This window comes from Lachnellula hyalina, assembly GCF_007821495.1.
Source record: "Lachnellula hyalina strain CBS 185.66 chromosome Unknown contig00291, whole genome shotgun sequence".
Lineage (NCBI taxonomy): Eukaryota > Fungi > Ascomycota > Leotiomycetes > Helotiales > Lachnaceae > Lachnellula > Lachnellula hyalina.
Window position 1 is genome coordinate 1 of NW_022157405.1, and position 19,607 is coordinate 19,607.

At 48.8% G+C, this 19,607-nt stretch overlaps 5 protein-coding genes across 5 annotated transcripts; 3 read left to right on the forward strand and 2 right to left on the reverse strand.

Moving 5' to 3' along the window:
- Nucleotides 1-606: 606 nt before the first annotated feature.
- On the forward strand, nucleotides 607-1,995 carry LHYA1_G009074 (uncharacterized protein; the record flags this gene model as incomplete). Its single annotated transcript, XM_031153978.1, has 2 exons — nucleotides 607-611; nucleotides 642-1,995. The coding sequence occupies 2 exons, from the start codon at nucleotides 607-609 to the stop codon at nucleotides 1,993-1,995; spliced, it is 1,359 nt and encodes a 452-aa protein (XP_031001094.1).
- A 1,255-nt stretch (nucleotides 1,996-3,250) lies between these two features.
- Nucleotides 3,251-5,308, forward strand: chi3 (Endochitinase; the record flags this gene model as incomplete). Its single annotated transcript, XM_031153979.1, has 4 exons — nucleotides 3,251-3,429; nucleotides 3,463-4,586; nucleotides 4,705-5,023; nucleotides 5,233-5,308. 4 exons carry the CDS (start codon nucleotides 3,251-3,253, stop codon nucleotides 5,306-5,308), a joined length of 1,698 nt encoding a protein of 565 aa, XP_031001090.1.
- Nucleotides 5,309-5,781: 473 nt separating this feature from the next.
- On the reverse strand, nucleotides 5,782-7,616 carry CES4A (Carboxylesterase; the record flags this gene model as incomplete). The annotated part of the gene is made up of 2 exons (XM_031153980.1): nucleotides 5,782-6,825; nucleotides 6,906-7,616. The coding sequence occupies 2 exons, from the start codon at nucleotides 7,614-7,616 to the stop codon at nucleotides 5,782-5,784; spliced, it is 1,755 nt and encodes a 584-aa protein (XP_031001093.1).
- A 1,967-nt stretch (nucleotides 7,617-9,583) lies between these two features.
- On the reverse strand, nucleotides 9,584-11,797 carry LHYA1_G009077 (uncharacterized protein; the record flags this gene model as incomplete). Its single annotated transcript, XM_031153981.1, has 1 exon — nucleotides 9,584-11,797. One exon carries the CDS (start codon nucleotides 11,795-11,797, stop codon nucleotides 9,584-9,586), a length of 2,214 nt encoding a protein of 737 aa, XP_031001092.1.
- A 1,753-nt stretch (nucleotides 11,798-13,550) lies between these two features.
- Nucleotides 13,551-15,833, forward strand: sgo-1 (Shugoshin; the record flags this gene model as incomplete). Its single annotated transcript, XM_031153982.1, has 2 exons — nucleotides 13,551-13,599; nucleotides 13,651-15,833. 2 exons carry the CDS (start codon nucleotides 13,551-13,553, stop codon nucleotides 15,831-15,833), a joined length of 2,232 nt encoding a protein of 743 aa, XP_031001091.1.
- Nucleotides 15,834-19,607: the final 3,774 nt, after the last annotated feature.

The following is a 19,607-nucleotide window of genomic DNA, read 5'->3' on the forward strand; positions in this document are numbered from 1 at the left end:
AGAGCTCAATTCGTAACAGCACCCAATCTCGAGGCCCCGTGATTACTCACCCTCACTGTAAACTCACTCTCACTCTCACACTACGCCCGTCCCGTTCCCCTAAATTCATTCGCTCGGCGCATCTGCATCTGGTGCACTACGAGTCTACGCTTCTCGCGTCGGGGCGCAACGCAGTTCCAAGATTAATCCCACCCACGCAATCCAGCCAAGCCAGCAACTTCCCTTTCACACCTACAATTCTCAAACATACTCATCGTCGTTTTTCGACCATTCCTTCCTTCTCCTTTCGCCCTTTCGCAAAGGCAAGCACACATTCGATTGTCGTGACCGCCCTCATTTTACCTATCATCTTTTAATTTGGAAAAGTTGACGGTCGGCCCCTTCTCCTTCAATCGACCTTTTGTCAGTCAGCATCGCCAGCCCAATCCAACGGATTATCGTCCGTCGTTCTTTCCCACCGCGAAACATCATCGCTTCCCTCTTCTACAGCACCACTAGACATCGCTCCTGCTGCAGATCAATTCTAAAGTTAAGCCCTGATTGAGGTAAGATGGTTCTCGCGTTCACACCTCTATCAGAACATGCTGCCCAACATGTCGCAAAACCATGAGGTTCTTTCTCGCTGACATGGCTTCTTACAGAAGGCAATACAAAAGGCCTGGAATCGTCGCACCCAGGCAATTCACAATGTCGGGCAATTCTACGAGTACGCCCTCCAGCGTGGCGACGTCTACTTCTGATACGGCGTCGCCAACCCAGTCTTCAAGCTCTCCTGCTTCTACTTCTGCCACTCCAACTTCGGCATCTGTTGCTAACAGCAGTTCCGCTTCAGCCTCCGCCTTCACTTCCCAATCCCAATCCCAAATCACCTCATCTGCTGCTTCCCAGACCACCTCAACTATACAATCAACCTCCTTAGTTTCTACCACACAACATGACTCGAGCTCTCAGACTACAGATCAATCCTCGAGTGCTACGACAGTAGTGACCAGCACAGACACCAGTACCCAAGCAAGTTCAACACAAGACACCACTTCGCAGACAACCCAGACAACGCAACAAGCATCGACTGTCATCACCTCCGTGATAACCTCTGAAAGCGGTGGCGTAACGCGAACAATATATCAAACCTCCACAGCTCCCGCGGAAACGACCCAAGCCTCTCAAACAGCAGCGTCGTCTTCCGCATCTGCCTCGACAACTGCTGGACTTCAAAGTTCCGGAAAGAGTTCAAGCAGTGGTCTCGGTACGGGCGGAACTGTTGCAGTCGCTGTAGTAGTTCCTATTGTTGCCGTTGCTCTTCTCGTCCTTCTCGGACTATACTTATGGCGGAAACGCAAGGCACGCAAGGATGCTGAGGAATTACGGCGAAAGGAAGTTGAGGAGTACGGTTACAATCCTAACAACGACCCAACATTACCTGCTGTCGCTGGTTCGGCTGGCCATGATGGCGCATATGAGATGCGTGAGGATGGATCTTCTGGATACCGTGGATGGGGCACAACAGCTGTAGCTTCATCTGGGCGGAAGGGTTCAACGACACTATCGGGAGGCAATTCCGCTGGAGGAATTGGTGTTGCTCACTCGGGAGAAACCTCACCTACTCATGGTCCATCTGACGCTGGATCTAACAATGCATTGATGGGTGATCGACCACTATCTGGCGAACCCGGCGAGGCCGAGGCTCTAGGTCAAATGGGCCCCGCCGCATCAGGCAATCGCTCTGATATAAACCGTGGACCTTCAAACGCGTCGTCATCGTATAGTGCAGCCAATAGATCAGACGGTTCTGGTGAGGGTGGTCCATACTACAACAACAACCAGTACGACTCGGGCAACCCTTATGGTACTGAACAACCATATGGCAGCCCGCCAGGACGAGCAGAAATGTCTGGTCAGCCAATTATCCGTGATGTGCAAGCACGGAGGAATACTCGCATAGAAAACCCCTCACACTTTCCACAACAAAGTTCCGGCATTGCACAAAACTTCTAATTAGCTTTTGCTGTTCCTTGTTATCTAAAAAAAGTCGAATTATGAGAGTTTCTGCTGCTATCGAGAAGCATTGCACGGGGAAGCTTGTAGTCATATACCACAATACCATTCGGGGGCGTTGTCATTACAGTACTTGACGGTCTCAATTTTCTTTTGTCAAAAACCGTACACACGCACATCCGTGACTTCACGACGGTTGGGGTTTGATCTGTTAACAACGTGATGCGGAATTCATACACACATGTAAGGGCAGGATGAGCTCTACCTGTTTTTTGCTTGCTCAATCTTCATTTCTCGTGGAGGAATGGGCTTGTATTGAGGGAACATAGTTTTTATGCTCGGGGAAATGGCGTCGCATATAGATAATTAATCTGAAAACGTTAATGGAGTGAGATTCATGTTGACAGGCTCATGCTGGACGCTTCTTTCGATTCGGCTGCTTCCAAATGGCAAGGACACATGTGATACATGCGAAGAGGATTTTGGTGTGGGGTGTTCCGTGATAGGAGCGTCATGATACAAGCCAGTACTTTGGCTTGGAATCGAACATGTCATGGATATCTCACTTGTTCTGAGAAAAAATCTTTGAGTCGGCTTTCTTTCCAATCATTCCTCCAAGCGGAGTAGCAGCCAGCGAGTGGAGATCTAGTCGCTGAAGAGTGAAGAGCCAAGACGATCTTATATATAAAGCTTCTTAAATTGTTTTGTGTCATTTATTAGAGGAATGCGGGTTGGAATGACTGTTCACTCTTGGGGAAATGAAGAGGGGGTCAGCTGATAGATAAGTGTCGAGATTTCAGGTTGGATTAGAGTGCTGGTGTGCTGGTGTGCCATTGCCAGGTTACGGAGTATAGACGCCCTCGAGTGAGATCGACCCAGAGGGAGGTTCTGAGGCTTGGGGTTTGTTGAGTATGTTGTTTGGTGTAGTTTGTATGGATCTATAAAATGGCCTGAATTGTTCTTATTTCCGATGAGAGGTCAATCGTGCGAACAAAGTCTCGGATCAGCTAGTATATCCGTTTGAGCTACCCTGTTGTAGCATTCCAGCCCAGCTCTTTAGTCATCAGCCCCGGAGCTTCAAGAATGTATCTATCACTCTGAGCAACCAATCTCTATTTACCACAAACCTGGGAAAGGCAATGGAATCATATAGATAAGTTCAGATAAAGTTGAACTTGAATAGTCACATCTGTATTCCTTCCTCCTCAATCAAAGACTTAGTTCCTGAGTCAAAACCCACATACATACAGCACCAATGCACTACCCCCCTCAATCCCTACTAACCATCCTCTTCCTCCTATCCCTCTTCCCCAATCTCCCGTCCGTCTGTGCGTTGAACTTACCATTTGGACATTATCAATCGCAAGAACCAAGGCAACACGATGCCAAAAACACGGTGGATGTAGAATTACCAGATATGGGATTCGTCAAGACGTACGTATGCCCCGCAAAGGCTGACCTTTTCAGGAGACAGAGCCCACGGCCGATCATCACAGTCCCGCAAGCAGACCTGCGGCCGTTCCTCCTCGCGCTAAGGGAGACGGAAGTTAGCATGATAGCTATTATCGATGCTATGCTTGGGGATCAAGGGAGTGCAAATGTAACTGCAATGCCAAGTGAGACGAGTTTGTTCCAATCGATACCGATATCGACATCGACAGCAGGACTAGCACTGCCAGCAATACAAACACCAACACCAACACCAACACCAATAGCGACTCCAGAACCAGAGCCAGAACCTGTACCGGATTCCATTCCTGCCTCTGAACTTACAACAATATCGACTATAACGACCCGAAGTACAACTACGATTACGATCACGACACCAGTGGCTCTTACGAAAACGAGAAGCGCGAGTGTGGATGCTGTTAGCACCATAGCGAGTTCAGAAGATGCCATTCATACAGTTCCCGTGGCTGCTCCTAGCACCACGACCATCTTTTTAACAACCCGAGACACAGTCCCTGTGGCTACTCTTAGCACCATAACGAGCTCACAGGGAGTCCTAGATACAGTGCCCGTGGCTGCTCCTAGCACCACGATATCTTTTCCTGGCAACATGAACACTATCGCACAACTACCTTCGTCAACAAGCTCATTAACCGTAGTACCAAGCCTCCAAGTCCCAGACCCCGAGAAACGCTACACATTCGACGCGACCTCCTCCAAGAACATCGCCGTCTACTTCGGCCAAAGCGATGCTACCCAGAGCTCCTCCCTAGAGGCCCAATGCGCAGACCCGAACATCGACATCGTGATCCTCGCCTTCATCGTCTCACAGCCCGACGGGTCCAAATATCCATCTATCAATTTTGGGCCCGCGTGCGGTGGACAAACTGATGCCATGCGTGCGTCTGCTCCTGGTTTATTGAGTTGTCCGCAGTTGGCGGGCATGATTACGAGCTGTCAGAACACGTATGGGAAGAAAGTGTTGTTGAGTATGGGGGGCTCGACGGGGGGTTTTAGTTTTGCGGGGGATGGACAGGCGGCGGCGTTTGCGGATACGCTTTGGGGGTTGTTTGGACCGGTGGGGGGTATGGATGTTATGTTGAGGCCGTTTGGGGGCGTGGAGGTTGATGGGTTTGATTTTGGTGAGTTGGTTTTCTTCTCCTCTTCCCTCCTCTCCTCTGCAAAGCATCTATCTATCCACCAAGGCGGAAAATAAAAAGATACAGTTTGTTAACGAAGACCCCGTGTCTCTTTGAACAGACAACGAAAACAACAACCCAACCGGTCTCGCCGCCGTAGCACACACTCTACGCGCTCACTTCTCCTCCAGCAGCACCATAAAATCATACTACCTCTCCTCGGCCCCGCAATGTCCATTCCCGGACCAATCCAACCCCGTTGATCTATTACTACAGTGCGACTTCGTCTGGGTGCAGTTCTACAACAACCCCTCGTGCGAACTCGGGTCCCCGGGCTTCGAGGCGAGCGTGAGGCAGTGGAGCGACGCGTTGAGCAAGGGCGGCAGTAAGGCGAAGTTGTACCTTGGGGCCCCGGCGTGGGCGCAGGCGGGACCGACGGCGTATAAGGCGATTGGGAGCGCGGGGCGTATGAGGGATGTTGTGGGTGGGGTGGTGGGGATGGGGGTGGGGAATTTTGGGGGGGGTTATGTTTTGGGAGTAAGTTTTCTCTTTTTCTTTTCTTTGGGGGGATTTGGTGGAGCGGGTTGCGTTCGATTGGGTTGGGTTGTGTGGGAATGAATTAGGCTGGACTGACGTGATTTAATGATAGTGGGAGTGAGGGCATGTTGAATTTGGAGGGTGGGAAGGATATCATTGCGTATGCTAAGGAAGGGTTGAGTTCGTGAGAGGGAAGGAGAGGAGAAGAGAGGAAGAGAAAGGAGGAATAGTTGCATAGCTGTGAATTGGATTTTTGTGACTTTGACTGGTATTTACTCCACAAGTTGTTTGGCATTTTCAACGCATCGCAACGCATTGCATCTGATGAATCATGGACAATGTACAATATGAAAAGCAAGCTTTGCTCTGGAATTTCATGGTGAGGGGATTTCCTTACAGCTTCATCTTTGAAAGGGTCAGGGGATTTTATCTGGCAGGTTGGTGGATATCAAGAATTTCATGATGGAAATAACAACGACTGAAGACTTTTGATATCTTTCTTTCGTCATGGATACTAACTACTACGCTTGCTTTTTCTGCACACCTTTGAATACTTGAACGACTACAAATCATGAAAATTTATTCCCGGGATATTGTAAGCTCGGAAGGAGTCTAGCTTATATGTGTAAACTGATACAGACAGACAACATCTATGTTCTTTTCACGATTCGAATTTCTTAGTCCGCTCCCACCAATACTCGCATTCCTCCTTTGCCCACACATCATCTACTACCTGTGCCACAATCCCCTTGTTCCTCAATCCAGCAACCTCGTCATTACCGTCTCCGAATAACATCTTCTTCCCCTTTCCCCCAGCCACATATCTCGGCCACTCGGGTCTAGTTCCCCACCTCCCCTTCACGGCATTCGGATCGCCCGTCGTAACAAAACTCGTCCAATACGCATGCATCGTGCCCGCAATCTCATTGATTGTGGGCGACACAGTCCTAACCTGCCTAGCATATGTGACAAACGACGAATGAGTTCCATGGTCTGCTCCGCCATCAACACTGCAGTCCACAGCAAAGTGATACAGATACACAGGCATTTCTTCCTCTTCAACAGCCGCAGCCGCAGCATACTGAGCTGTTTGCCGCACGGGCGCTATGTACGCAAAGTGCGCATATGCTTGTTCAACACGCTTGTACTGCTTCCCCAGATTCCGCCTATGCTCCACGTACTTGGACGCAGGGTGAGAAACAGGGTCGGGATATACTTTATCCAGCTCCATGAGATCTTCTTCCGAAAGCCCCGGGAGCATGGTGCGGAAAAAGGATGTGAATTGCGCGGTTGTGGCTAAGGACCACGGCACGAAGCTCGCGCCTTCGTTGGTGTTGAAGCCAGTTAGGATGGGGATTTTGTGGTAATTTCCCGAGCGCCAGGCGTGGATGGGCGCCTTGGGGATCATACCGCCTGGGCCGTCGATTACGGGTTGGAAGGGCCAGCGGATGGAGAGGCTGTATTTGTCGAAGACGGCTTCGGATGCTGTTTTGATGCGGGAGGTTGGTAGGAGGCGGAGAGTGGGGATGATTTGGTCTTCTGGGGGCTTTTGGAGATTTAGGTGGGAGAGAAAGTCTTGGAATTGCTCTTCGTGGAGGGCGTTGTCGTAGGGGTAGACTGCTCGGGCTGTTGTAGCACCGGATTCTATGATTGCTTTGTGGAAGAGCGGTGGCTCGTCCGGGTTGTGCATCAAATGGTGTCCTACCTGTAATATGGTGAGTTCGTGTTTGAATGAAAGATGGGATAGGGGGAGGGGGTATCTCTCAACGATGAAAGCATGCATACTGAATGTGCTCCCGCACTTGAACCCATAAACGTAACATCCCCCGAATCCCCCCCAAACGCCTCAATATTTTCCTTCACCCACCTAAGCGCGAATTCTTGATCTTTCAACCCAACATTCAGCAACCCCTTGCTGGCCATAAACCTCGAATTCAAGAACCCAAAAGCACCAACTCGATAATTAAAGCTAATTCCAATCATAGGCTTCTCGGACCAAGCAACAAGATCGTCGATTTGCCTTGCATTCCCAGAGCCAAAATTGAAAGAACCTCCATGGACGTATACTAAGACTGGGAGCTTTTTGTGCGCATCTCGTAGCTTGGGTCGGAAGATGTTCAGATTGAGACAATCCTCGCTGGAAGTCCCATCATCCTCGCCAGAAGGACAGCGTGGCCCCCAGCTCCCCGCATCGAATTCATTTTCTTCTGAAGCCGGTAATGGAACAGGCGGGCTGAATCTCCTCTCGCCTGTTGTAGACAACGCAAATGGAACACCAAGGAACTCTTCTAGGATCACGTCAAGACTTGCATCAATCTGCACCTTCACTTCGATGCCGATAATTGTGCCTTGGCGAACGGTGACCGTCGGTCTATTATTCTTCATGTTCGGAGAACTGTCTTTGCCTTTCTTAAGATATATGAAGGAGCGAATGGTCCCGAAGGTGGATTTTGCAAGCCTAAGACCTCGACAGGTCTGCTTGGTGACAAGGGTCATTTTAGACGAGAGCGTCGAGAAGCCGGGCGCCGAGGCTTTATAATCATATGTTGAATGACCTAATTTATTTGGTTTTAGGCTGCGAAATACTTTTTACTACTTGAGCCAACTCAATACTCTAATCAAATCCCATTAGTGCTGGAAATGCTGAAGTGTTGTCAGTTGGAAAAGCATGACCTCCGAATTAGGCTTAGTTAGTTCAGGGGAATCTCACTTCATATGCAGAAACACTCTTTAGACTCGGTCATGTCTTGTATAAGAACATTAGAGCTAAACTATGAGCTCTGAAGTCAACGAATGTCTATATATAAGAAGGCTATGCGTAGGTGTGAGCCGTGGCGAAAAGTAGAACGGGTATCTAATCCATGCTTCTCATACGTACACATTATAGACATTAAACTTAGTCTCACTTGATATTGACACAGCTATGTTCTCTGGCTTTTGATTAAAATGTCTTTTGAGATATACTTTCTACTTAAGTATGACCAAACAACACATTAATCCATCCCCACTGAGGGCGGGACATGACTACTGTTGGATCAGGTGGTATCTCCCTCAAACCCCAAATGTTAGCATTTGCAGCTTGCTGGGCATCCCAAGCAGGGCCTCGTTCTGCATTTGCAGTTTCCTTTCCAGCTAGTCGGAATTTTGCAATTACAGCGCGGCTCTCTGCGAACGGCTGACTCCGTTCTTGTGGGGACAAATTGGACAGCTTTTGAAACTTCGTTTCCAGATCAATCCGCGAAATATCCTTTTCGGCCCACTCGATATTTCCAACAGATGTGATGGTTCCAAGACTTCCATGCTCAAGGTTAGCACCGGTCTGGATAAATATTCGCTTTGATTGGTAGCAATTGTCTTTGGAATATGAAGGTACTATAGCTGCGAGTTCTAACCCTGGCAACTCGTTCCCAGGGTATCAATAGAAACGTCCGCAAGTCCTCCAAAGCTTCCAGAATTGGCCGCTCAGCCTTTAGGTTATCAATTTGACGCCCATGTGTTATGGTGAGAGACTTACAAGCAGACAGTCGCTGGAAGGTTGGCTTTTTCCGGCGGTATGTACTCTTGGTCCGCTCCGTTTATTTCGCCGATTTCAAGCCATTGCGCCTTTTCCATTACCCCCCGAGGACATCGCTCGATCAACCTTCGGAGTCCCGGCAGTGAAGGGTCGATACGGAGTATATCGATGGAAGATCCGAGAACCGAGTGAAGCTGTCACAGACCTTGATAGCTGAGCTGTTTGTGCCGCGCGAAAAACGGCATGCAATTTTTTCTTAGTCTGCCATCTTCAAGTTTTCTCGGGCTTGGACTTCAGATACGAATCTTTCGATTTTCTTGGAGGGATTTTCTTTTGTAGATTATTGGGTCTTTGGGATAGTCTGGATAGTCTGGATAGAATATAGTAGGAAGAAATTAAGCCAATGACTTGTTATATAGGGCAAGAACAAATACAAAAACAGCTAAAGAGAGACGGGAATTTCAAGGCAAATTTAAATTGATTATTGTCAAGTGACTCGGAAAATCTTTTGTTTCTTAGGCACTACCCATTGTTTTGCATCACATTGTTAATTGATTTTAGAGAGTATTCTGCTTCCTGCTGTTACTTACGCATTAGCCACTCGTTTCCCATCATATTTGAAAGTAATAGGTACTCATTTTATTCAAAGACTACTTGAGGTGCCAGAATTGGTGGCACAGCGGCTAGGACATATCCTTACACTTCCTCCGCCACAACTCCTATCAAACGACAACCTGAACGGAACCTATAGATTAGTAAGTTATCTAATCTCACGGATCAGATGGTAGCAATGAATACAGCCTCCTCTGCTTGGGGTATGTAACCGATAACTCCTAACGCGAACGCTGAGCCTGAACAACCACAAAGGAAATGAACCTAATCGTAAAGAGCGACTAAACACAAATATACACTTCTCGGACGCCTCCTCCGACTGCAGGATAGACTTTCATCATCTGCTCAACCCCAATTGTCCACCCGGTCCGTATCCAGCACCTAGTCCCTTGTCAGTCGCGGTCAATTTCTTTACTCGTTGCTTCTCAGCCCAGTCTCTGCTAGCCTGGCGTCCTCTCTCAGCAGCTTCTTCCCGCGCGCGCTTAGCGGCAGCCTCGCGTGCCTGCTTCTCTCTCTCCATATCTTCAGTCAATTTAGCATCTCGAGTGTAGATTTCCTTGGCGCGTTGACGTTGAATCAGGACCTCTTTGTCAGAAACAGTTCTCTGCATATGAAGACCGCTCATAGATGGACCGCTAGTTGTCGAAGGCTTGCGAATGAGGCCGCCCTTCGGTCCTGGAGCTCGTTGAGCCGACATATTGGCAAGACTAAGCTGTTGGAGGGAAGGACGATGCGCACCGACATTGGAGCCTCGCTTGGCCACAGAAAGATCACCGTCTTCCATGTGTTCAAGTCCAATCCTGCTCTGTCGAGCGCGACTCGCAACCGTGTCGCGGGGAACGACACCAGGTACAATGCTCTTGCGGAGCGGTTTTGCTTTGAACTCTCGGCGTTTGCGGTCTTCTTCTTCTTGGGCTTTCAGACGAGCTTCATGTGCTTCCCTCTTTCTTCGAGATAAGGCCTCGCCAGGAAGCTCAAAGGTCGACTTGGTAGGCGGCTTAGCAGACTTGATTGTCTTTGGGCCAGAGACAACTCGGCTTGTATGGGAAATCTCCTCGTTAGACTCCCGTTGAGCAAGCCGGGCCTCGCGTTGTTCTTTTAACTTCCGTGCCACAGCTTCGCCGGGTAGTTCAAACGATGCGCGTGTAGGGGGCTTGGTTGACTTTAAAGGCCCCTTTGGTGGAAGGAGACTAATAGGGCGTTTGACAGGTGCTTTACCAGCGGGCTGGACTTTGACTTCTTCAGGAAGTGATTTGTCACTCTCGGCAGCGACTGGCTTAAATATCATGGATGTGGCCTTTTTAATACTCGGCCGTTGCTTTGGTGCCGTTGGCTTCACACGCATGGAAGCATAACCGGTCTTTGGGGTTTGTTGCTTGGGCGGGCTTGACTTCTGAGAAGCTTCGGCGACGGCCTTAGCCGCAACGTTCACCTTCTCTCTAAATGCCTTTGGCACCGGAGCGGCTGCTTTTGGCTCAACTTTATTTCGTAGCATCTTCGGCGAGGCTATTCGCTCAGGCTGTACGGCTTGATCGAGAGCTTCCAGTGCTTCTTCGAGCCGATCAAGAGCCTCAACTGAATCCTCAATGCGAGAAACAGGTTTTGCTGGTGATCGGCAAGTGATCTGCTCAACAAAGGAGTCTTCCTGTTCAACTTCAATAGAGGCTACAGATTTCTCCTCTGAAAAGGCTTGTTCAACCTCTTCGAGAGTCTTGACCGATTGCTTCGCTGGGGTGCGGATAATTTCTGTAACATGAGTCTGAATATGCTGGCTGCCGTCTTCACCATAAATCTTTGTGTCACCGCAAACATTAACATTTATATCCTTCGATGCAGGCTCACTGTCTTGTGTTGACTTCATCAATTCCTCCTCCGCTATATGTAAATTCTGATCAGTCATAGATTCGTAGTCGGAGAACCTCTCGCTGGGCAGTGGAATTCTACGCGGCCGAACAGCAGGACGGCGACCGCCAAAAAGAGAAGTAAAAAATGAGTCTCGTTGAGCAAGGGCACTCGAAGAAGAAGCATTGGCATCGAGTGAAGTGGAAGTATACTGACCTGCTTGTTGCATTGCCAATTGGCGACGAGTAAGACGTGCACTTGGAAGTGATGGTGTGGGATTTGGTTCCTCTTGTTCAGGACCAGCTTCTGGAGCAGTCGGAGTTAGATCTTGCAGGGCCATTTTCTCCAGGAGAGACACCAAACTACCTTCACGGCTCTGAAGTAGCTGTCGGGTAGCTTCAGGAACCGGGCTTTCTTTTGTATTCGCATCCTTCTCAACTCCCTCCCAGTCCTCGACTTGTTTGCCCTTCCCCCTTTTGCCCTTCTTCGAAACCCCAATGGCATCACGATAGGCTGCTTTCAGTTGCTTTACCTGAGCAGCAATCGGGACCTCTTCAAGTGTTGTCGACATGGCGTTGACTTTCTCTGCGACGCTGAGTTCGGCAAGGGAGCCTGATTTCGTAGGTGTTTCTGGCAATGGCGTCTGGATTGCGAGAGCAGTGTGGTCTTCAGCAATGTCGATTTTACGTGACCGGGTCACACGAGACATGATCTCGTGGATAGTGCAGCGGCGCAGTGAATTCAATTGATGAATCGCGGACTGGGGATTTGGTGCTGATGCTGCGATGTTGTTTCGGAGACTTTGAAGGAGGAATGAATACAATTTTCTGAATGCGGTGCGACGTGTGCCAAAGCCAGTTGAGTAACGTCGGTATCAATGTTGAAGTGGGATGCGATGTGATGGATCGTCTTGTCAGTGCACTTATCGATCGAGATATAAGGCAGGATAGGATGGATGTCCCTTGCCGAAACATTCATCCCTCCCTGTTAATAAGATGCGCGCATGTTTGGCACGATATTGGCAGGGCAACCAACGCGACGCGCTTTCGAACCTTTGAACGCGTCGATATACTCCAATACTGGAGATGAATTTTACACAACCCAGAATCGACATAAAGCCCATCTAAATGTAAAACTTCTATGAAAATGATATGCCATCACTATGGCACTAATGCTCAAATAATTGTCCTGGGAGCCAGGATTGTGTGGACTCTCAGAATATCCATTTCTCCCTGCTTAATCTCTCACTCCGTTCTCAAACCAACAATATAAGATGTCTTGGAAGTCCGTTCAACATCGGCGGGTACAACTGCAATATACACCTTTCCATTTGTAATTCGGACATAAGTTCCTCAGCCATTGACTCTCAAGGGTATCCCATAATCATAATGCCAATCCAATTCCCTCCTTCCTCCATCTAATCAACGCCGGTTCCATACATGTCAACTCCGATTCATAATTCATTCCACCATAAGTCTGCGACGCAGGATATCACTCTCCACTGCCGCTACTAGCACCAGCTTGTTGCTGCAACATTGGCGCATGCTCAGTAGGGATTCTGACGAGAGTCTGTGGTAATTGCCCTTGCCCTTCGGCCTCATCTTTCTTTTGTGTCTCATCACTTCCGCTCTCTTCTGTGTCCTTCGGTTTAGGGATTTTCACTGCACATCGATTAGCCACGACTCCTAGAATTGACCGCAGGAACACTCACTCGACGCCATACTAATCGCACGAAGGACATTATGCCAGTTCCCTAATACAGTAGCTACAGCTAAAGATACCTTAAGATCAGCCTTGTCCACATAATGCGTGCCCACCGTATCACCTACCTTCTGTACCATCTGAAAGCGTAGCCAGCTTTTCCTCTAGCATCTGCATCTGTCCGGCTAGTCCTGCGCTGAGATCCCGCAACTGCTTCAAGTTCTCTAACTCGGCTTTCTTCTCGGTTATTCTTGCTAAAAGTATTGGGGATTGGCCTGTCGATGCGGAGTTTGAATTTGCAGAACTCGAAGGCTGTCGCATATGAGAAGGGAGGGGTCGCGAGGCATATGACATTATGGCGGGGCGTTGTGGGATTATGGGGTTTGGGGATGGGATGTTGTGAAAATATAGATTATTGGCGCGAACGTATGCGATTGTATCCTCCTCGATTCGTAGAGTAGCGGTCTTTGCTCGCTCGCTGATGCTTTTCGATGTTGCTTGATGGTAAGCGGTACCTAGGTCTACGGAGTTATGCATCCCTATCCCGTTGAGCTCGACAGGGATCTCTTGGCCACTCTAACCTCTTCCATCCCAAAGTAAACAACAGCAATTTCTTTGTTTCCAAAGTTCCACGCACAAACTCACAACATTCAGTTTGCTTCCCCTTCGCTCATTGCCCTTCGACCTGGACTATAACATACACTTCAGCCCGAGAATAATTATTACCAATATCGAAACAACTTGCCGCATGCTATGTACAGATGGCCCGCTTGAACGAGGTTCCAGCGCCGACTGAAAGCATAGAGTCTTGTAAGTTCACCGCCTTGCGCCTTTCGAAATCATAGCTCACATAATATACAGTAAAGCGCAAGTTTATGCGCCAGAATCGCGATATCGCCAGAACAAATTCAACACAATCACTGCGAATTCGAAACCTCGAGAATGAGGTGTCTAGGTTGCTCGCGGAGAATCTGGGCCTGAACGAACAAATTATACGCCTTGCCAATCAATTGGAAAATGGGAAGGCTCAGAGGACAGTAGATCACACTGAAGTTGTGAAATCTCAATTGGAGGCCAAGTTGCTTGAAATCGGCGCCTTAATAACTAGTCTGGGAGATGTGCCACCACGAAAGAAAAGGATCTCCCAAGGCGGGAGAACCACACAAGCAAGTCCTAGTACGAGTCCAGATCAGAAGAGATGGAAGAATATATGTACTTTGAGTGAAGCAGTTGCTGGCCAAGAAGGAAGGCTGCCTCCTATTTTGGAGGATAAAGCCTATCCAAGGCAAACCCTTGAGTGCGTCCAATGCGTTGCCACTCGTTCTATACTTTCGGGCCATGCTGATTTATACAGGCATCATGAATTAGTAAACTTGGTATCAGAGGCAGATGCTAGAGGAGACACAACTGATTCTCCTGAGATTGGGCCTCCACCAGTCTCGCAATTCGTCGACGAGGATCCTGTCAAGATTGACCTTCCCAAACGAGGACGAAAGAACGATCTTGAGGACCTGACTGGACTAGATCCAGCCCAATCTATCAATCTAGAACAGAGGAGGAAGCGCAAAGACAGTCTAGGTCCTAACGAACCCAAACACACGAACTACACACAGGCTACACAGGTAGCCCAAGCCAATGCGGGATCGCTCAAGACTGGGGCGAAGCGAAAGTTCAGTGTCAGGGACGATGAGGAACATCAGCCTGTCTCGCAGCCGGTTCAGCAATCCCCAGATGACTTCAAATTTACACGTGTATCAAGCGAAGATAGGGCCAAGAACAAACCCGTCCCGCAACCTGAAAATGCTGGATCCAAGTCCGCAAGGGAAGTTGCAGTTGCTAGAGGTGCTCGAGAGAAGCGAACTAGTACCACTGCAACTACAACGGCGACGAATAGGAGGGCATTAGCACCTAAAAATGTGAACGACTCTCCAAGAAAGAGCGGGAAACCGCCAGATCAGCTCAATGCCAAAGCAGCCAAAGCAGCTAAAGCCGATGTCCCTAAGTTCAATCTGGAAAAGGACCGCACGCGGGACAGAAATCCAGAGCAAGTGATTATCAAGCCTCGGGATGAACCTTTAGCCAAGACCATTGAGGTCGAACTTGAACCAGAAACACCAGCGGGGCTAGATATTTTTTCTCCGTCGTCGTCACAGCCATCTACAGCTCGGGTGGAATCTCGAGATACGCCTCCGCCGCCCGATCTTCATTCTGAAGGCCAGAGACCCAGTAGAAGAGCTCGAGGTGCTGTTAGTTATGCTGAACCGAGTCTACGAGATAAGATGAGGAGGCCGACGAAGGACCTAGTTGATGCTGTAACTGGAGAAGGAAAGTCTAGTCGAGGTAGTATCGTCAAGCTTGAAGATGACAGCATATCAGCTAGAATGAGCATCAAAGCAGAACCAGAGGAAGAAGATGCTTGGAAACGAATGCCACTCGCATCATCTTCGACTGTGGAGAACAGTCCTCTCAGAAACAAAGCACTGGATCAGGAAGCTCTACCAAGCAGTATCACTACTCACAGAAAACGACGCGAGTCCCTTCTTCATCAACTCCCGGAGGACATGCCTCGGACTGTGTCGGAAACTGCCATCTCAGCCCTCATTTCGGAACATAGAAAGGCCAAGGCGGCAGCGAAAGTACGACAACTGGAGAAAGATGGCGTTTTGACCAAAGCCACGGAAAACCTTGACATCTATGAATTCAACGATAATTCGCCTGCTAGGCAACCCTCGGCAGCTAAAACTTTCAAAGAAGAAAGGCCAGCCTCTAGGTCCTCGAGGCGGCAGTCATCAATCCCGCCAGAGTTAGTAGCGGATTTAGCAGGGCCAGAAGATGGCGAAGCCTCTGATATTGAAGCGACGAAGAAGGAACCTTTAACAACACGACGAAGACAGTCTACTCTAGGACTGAAAACTTCCTCGACGCGCATGGAGCCAGCGAAGACAACGAGAAATACTACTGTTACCGCGAACCTCCCCGATCCAGCGGCAGGTGATTCCAGGGGAGACAGGATTGCAGCACGACGCAGAAGTATGATGTTATAAACGATATTATGTTTGAAGATATTAGGATTAGCGGGCTTGGATGATTGAAATTACTTTACGAGAGCGTGATGAGCGTCTGTCTTTTTAAATGCATGGGCTTCCTTTTGTTTATGGAAATGATACTTTATGATACCAATACAGTCAGTCTTCTGCGACATTTCATGATCAAAGTGATTAAATTCAAAGGTAAACATGCTTCGTAACACGCTCTGCCCCTTTTCACGGAATTTGTAGATATTACCTATAACACTGCTGCTATGTAGACCTACTTGAGGTTTTGCCATCATGCAAACAAACAGTCCCAGCAGCTACAACATGAACCCAGGCTAGATTCTTCTTCTTGGTACCTGATATACCGGTATCCTGCTCTTCCTTTCGCGTTACCAGAAGTTCTGCACTCTCATTGTTAGAAAAGTCCTTCCCACTTGACCAAATGTCCACTGCTCGCTCCATCTACCTCATCCTGCGCTCTAGATCCCGCGTCTTTATACACCCGTCCTCCCCTTCCCCCCCCCCCCCCCCCTCTTCCTCTCCTCAATCCCAATTCACGCATGGGCTGAGAGGACGGACCAGTCTCATACTATTGAAAACTAAATTATGCTAAACTTTCTAGTAAGTCTTGTTTTCTGTTAGGAGTAGGTGTATACAATCTGCTGGGCGGCTTGTAATCTCATCTCAGGTCAACAAAATACCTCAGCAGATGCAGATACTATACACAAGCGCATGCAACTTGAGATGAACTGACACCCCAATTGAAGAGGGGGCTATCTTTCGTACAATAGCTAACAATGAAAAATCCGATTGATAGAATCAAAAAATAAAGTCTGCCGTCCCTCGTTGGCCTGAAGGGAACTATCCCGTGCCATGTTGCAACTAGAATCCTTGCTCTGTGCTTCCCTTCTGAACCCAAGCGCCCTTCAAGCTTATTTCAGAAGTTTCGACAACTTCTAGGATTGAGAGTGTATAGAAAGCCCAGCCTCTGCGAGTAAGTTTCACCATGGAGTACTATGGCCAGATGATGGACCCTCAAACAGCAACAGGTGCACAGGAAGCGTTTCAAAGCCCCTTTCAACACCATGCATATTCACGTGCTACAAGTACCAATCAACACGCCATTTCCGATTTACCCCTAAATGAAACGACGCGCTCAAAAACGACAGATCGTAATAATGTTTACAAGAGCACGCCTTCGCGTGTGGTTAGGTAACGTGAACGATATTGATATTACAACCATACGCATATCAATCAGTGGCGGGTCTGGTGTGGGGAAGCAATTGCTGACTGCAGTGAGAAAGAATGATATCTGATATAAAGGCTACAGGAACGGTATATACCGGAAGGTAGGTACCTTGAGTTACACAAGACGATGTTGAGTAGCGTGATCTGACTTGCCCGTCTGTCGGGATGCCGAGTTTGTGCGGGGAAAGGGCAGGGCACGGTGCCGCATGAAGAAGTGGAATGATTGCATGATAGATGGGGAAGGTGAGTGAGGCAGAAACGTGATATTAAAGTGTAGCGTAGTTATTGTGGCATTTACTTGATGTTGCTGTGCGACTTTGCGAGTTATACCGGTAGCTGCGAGAAATGGTCCGAGGCATACAGCTAGAGCTACAGAAATTCGATGATAGATAGGACGACAGAAGATGCTGTTGAACCATATCGCAGCATATGGAGGAAGGGTGTCCCCACTCTCGGATCTTTCCGACGATTGGAAAGGGGGGATGTTGAGGATGAATGCACTGACGAGCACAGGGAACCCCAAGGGCTGTGCTGGATTGCGACATCGCATTTCGTGTTAATAAACTTGCATTTCGGATTTCGCCTTTAACAGTCTGCGTTGAACTTTTGCGGAGGATTGCAAAGGATGTAGGAGTTTTACCATACCAGCGTCGTATGCCGTCCCCTGAAAGCCGAAAGACAAAACTTACTCCGTAGCACCGACCAAGAGAAACATTGAACTTTCAACACAAGGCTATAGATTTATTGTTGCAAGGTATTTCATCGGTTAGGCTTTAGGGGGGCGAGTCTACAGGGTATGAATTGCCACTCCAGCTAGTCCCCCTCTGTGACTGCATACAGCTGCGGCGATAAACTTCCTACCGGCAGCACGATTGCGACTCTGTGGTGCCAACACCAAGGACCTCTCGGCTCTACTCCCGTTATTGTACTGTACTCGAAAAGATCTTCAACACAACGCGTCTGGCAACGCGGACGATCAACAAGATCTGCATCCGGCGACTGACTGCCGGCGAGGGCGATCAACAGCAAAGAGATAAAAATGCTCCCACTTGTTCGATTTCTCAGACTTCAAGTGCGATATATTGTGCAAGTTCTACCTTGGATGCTTCTTGGCTCCTGCAAACCGCGTGGGGTTGCCGGGCCAGGAGCGGGCGAAGTAACATAGGTACATGCACGACTTAAAATCCCCCGCGAGTAGTAGTTAGTCGATACAACTTGTTCAAAGCAGCGGCATCTTGTAGCAAATTAACACCCTTTACTTTGCAGGATGACTTTGTCCAATGGTAGATGACGGCCAACTAACCCTAATCTACTATTCCAAATTCCGTACATGGAAACAAGATGTACTCGGGCCCGTCGTACAGGTGCATGAATGCTCCTTGAACCATGATTGGATATATGGAAAGTGCGGGGAAGTGATATGTCAGTTTGGCAGACTTTAGATTGAATGCTCGCTATCTTCTGCAATCTTAAGAAAAGACAACAAGTGTAGTGGAGGGGCCTGTCCGAATACCATCAACAATGCAGCAAGCATACCTATCTACGTACAATCACAGGACAGGCTTCAGTTGCCCGGCAGCCGCACTACTACCGAAGGAACCCCCCCCCCCCCCCCTTCCATAATGGAATGGTAACATTGAGAGAGACGTCAAACCGGTTTTGGCCAGGATATAAGTATATTTCCTGTTCCTGAAGACCCTGCAGGCGACTAGCCTCAAGCCCTCCAACCTCCAACATGGCACGAGAAAGTCTAACTGGGAATCGAGGGTGTACAAAGCAGATGTTCAAGAACGATGGAGAGAATTGACATCGGCATGATGCAATCCGACTTTGCGTGCGTCGGCTTTCATATGGGTTATGACAGGGTTCGAGTTAGGTGTGCTGCATGTCCGATAGGATTCGTCCGGCACTACGGCGAGTCCAGACTCCCGAATTAATTCAGATCAGGAAAAGGGGCAAGGGGTTGTATCAAAAAGAAGAGACCTAACACGGGCGAAAAGATCCTTTTCGAAACAGAACTCCGAACTATCGTAGTAAAGGCGCAAAGGATGAGCGAGGGACCAACTACTTGACTGTAACAAGGAGACCATCCTGGAGCAAAAAAAGAGAAAAAAAAAAAAAAAAGATGGTTATCTTGGTGAAATTATGTAGTGGAGTCTCGATAAGGCAGAAGCTGTTCAGTGTGGACTCGGCCCGTCGACCCACCCCCACCGAGCTAAAGAGTCGATCAAAGGGCGTCGTGGTCGTGGTCGTGGCAGACTCGGATAAGGGGGCGGTGCCACTTCTTCGTTCTTCGTTCTTCGTTCTTCGTTCTTCGTATGAAGCCGTGACCCAGCCAGCAACGCGACACTCGCCACTTCCAGGTCATGCTACTCCGTACTGGAATGGTTGCACGCAGCACAAGACTCGCAAAACGGCAAGACTTTTTTATCAAAAAATATATACGGGGACGAGTGGGCGTGGGCGTGGGCGTGGGCGTGGGCGTGGGCGTGGGCGTGGTTGAGTGGGCGTGGGGGCTCAAACAGGGGTGGCGTA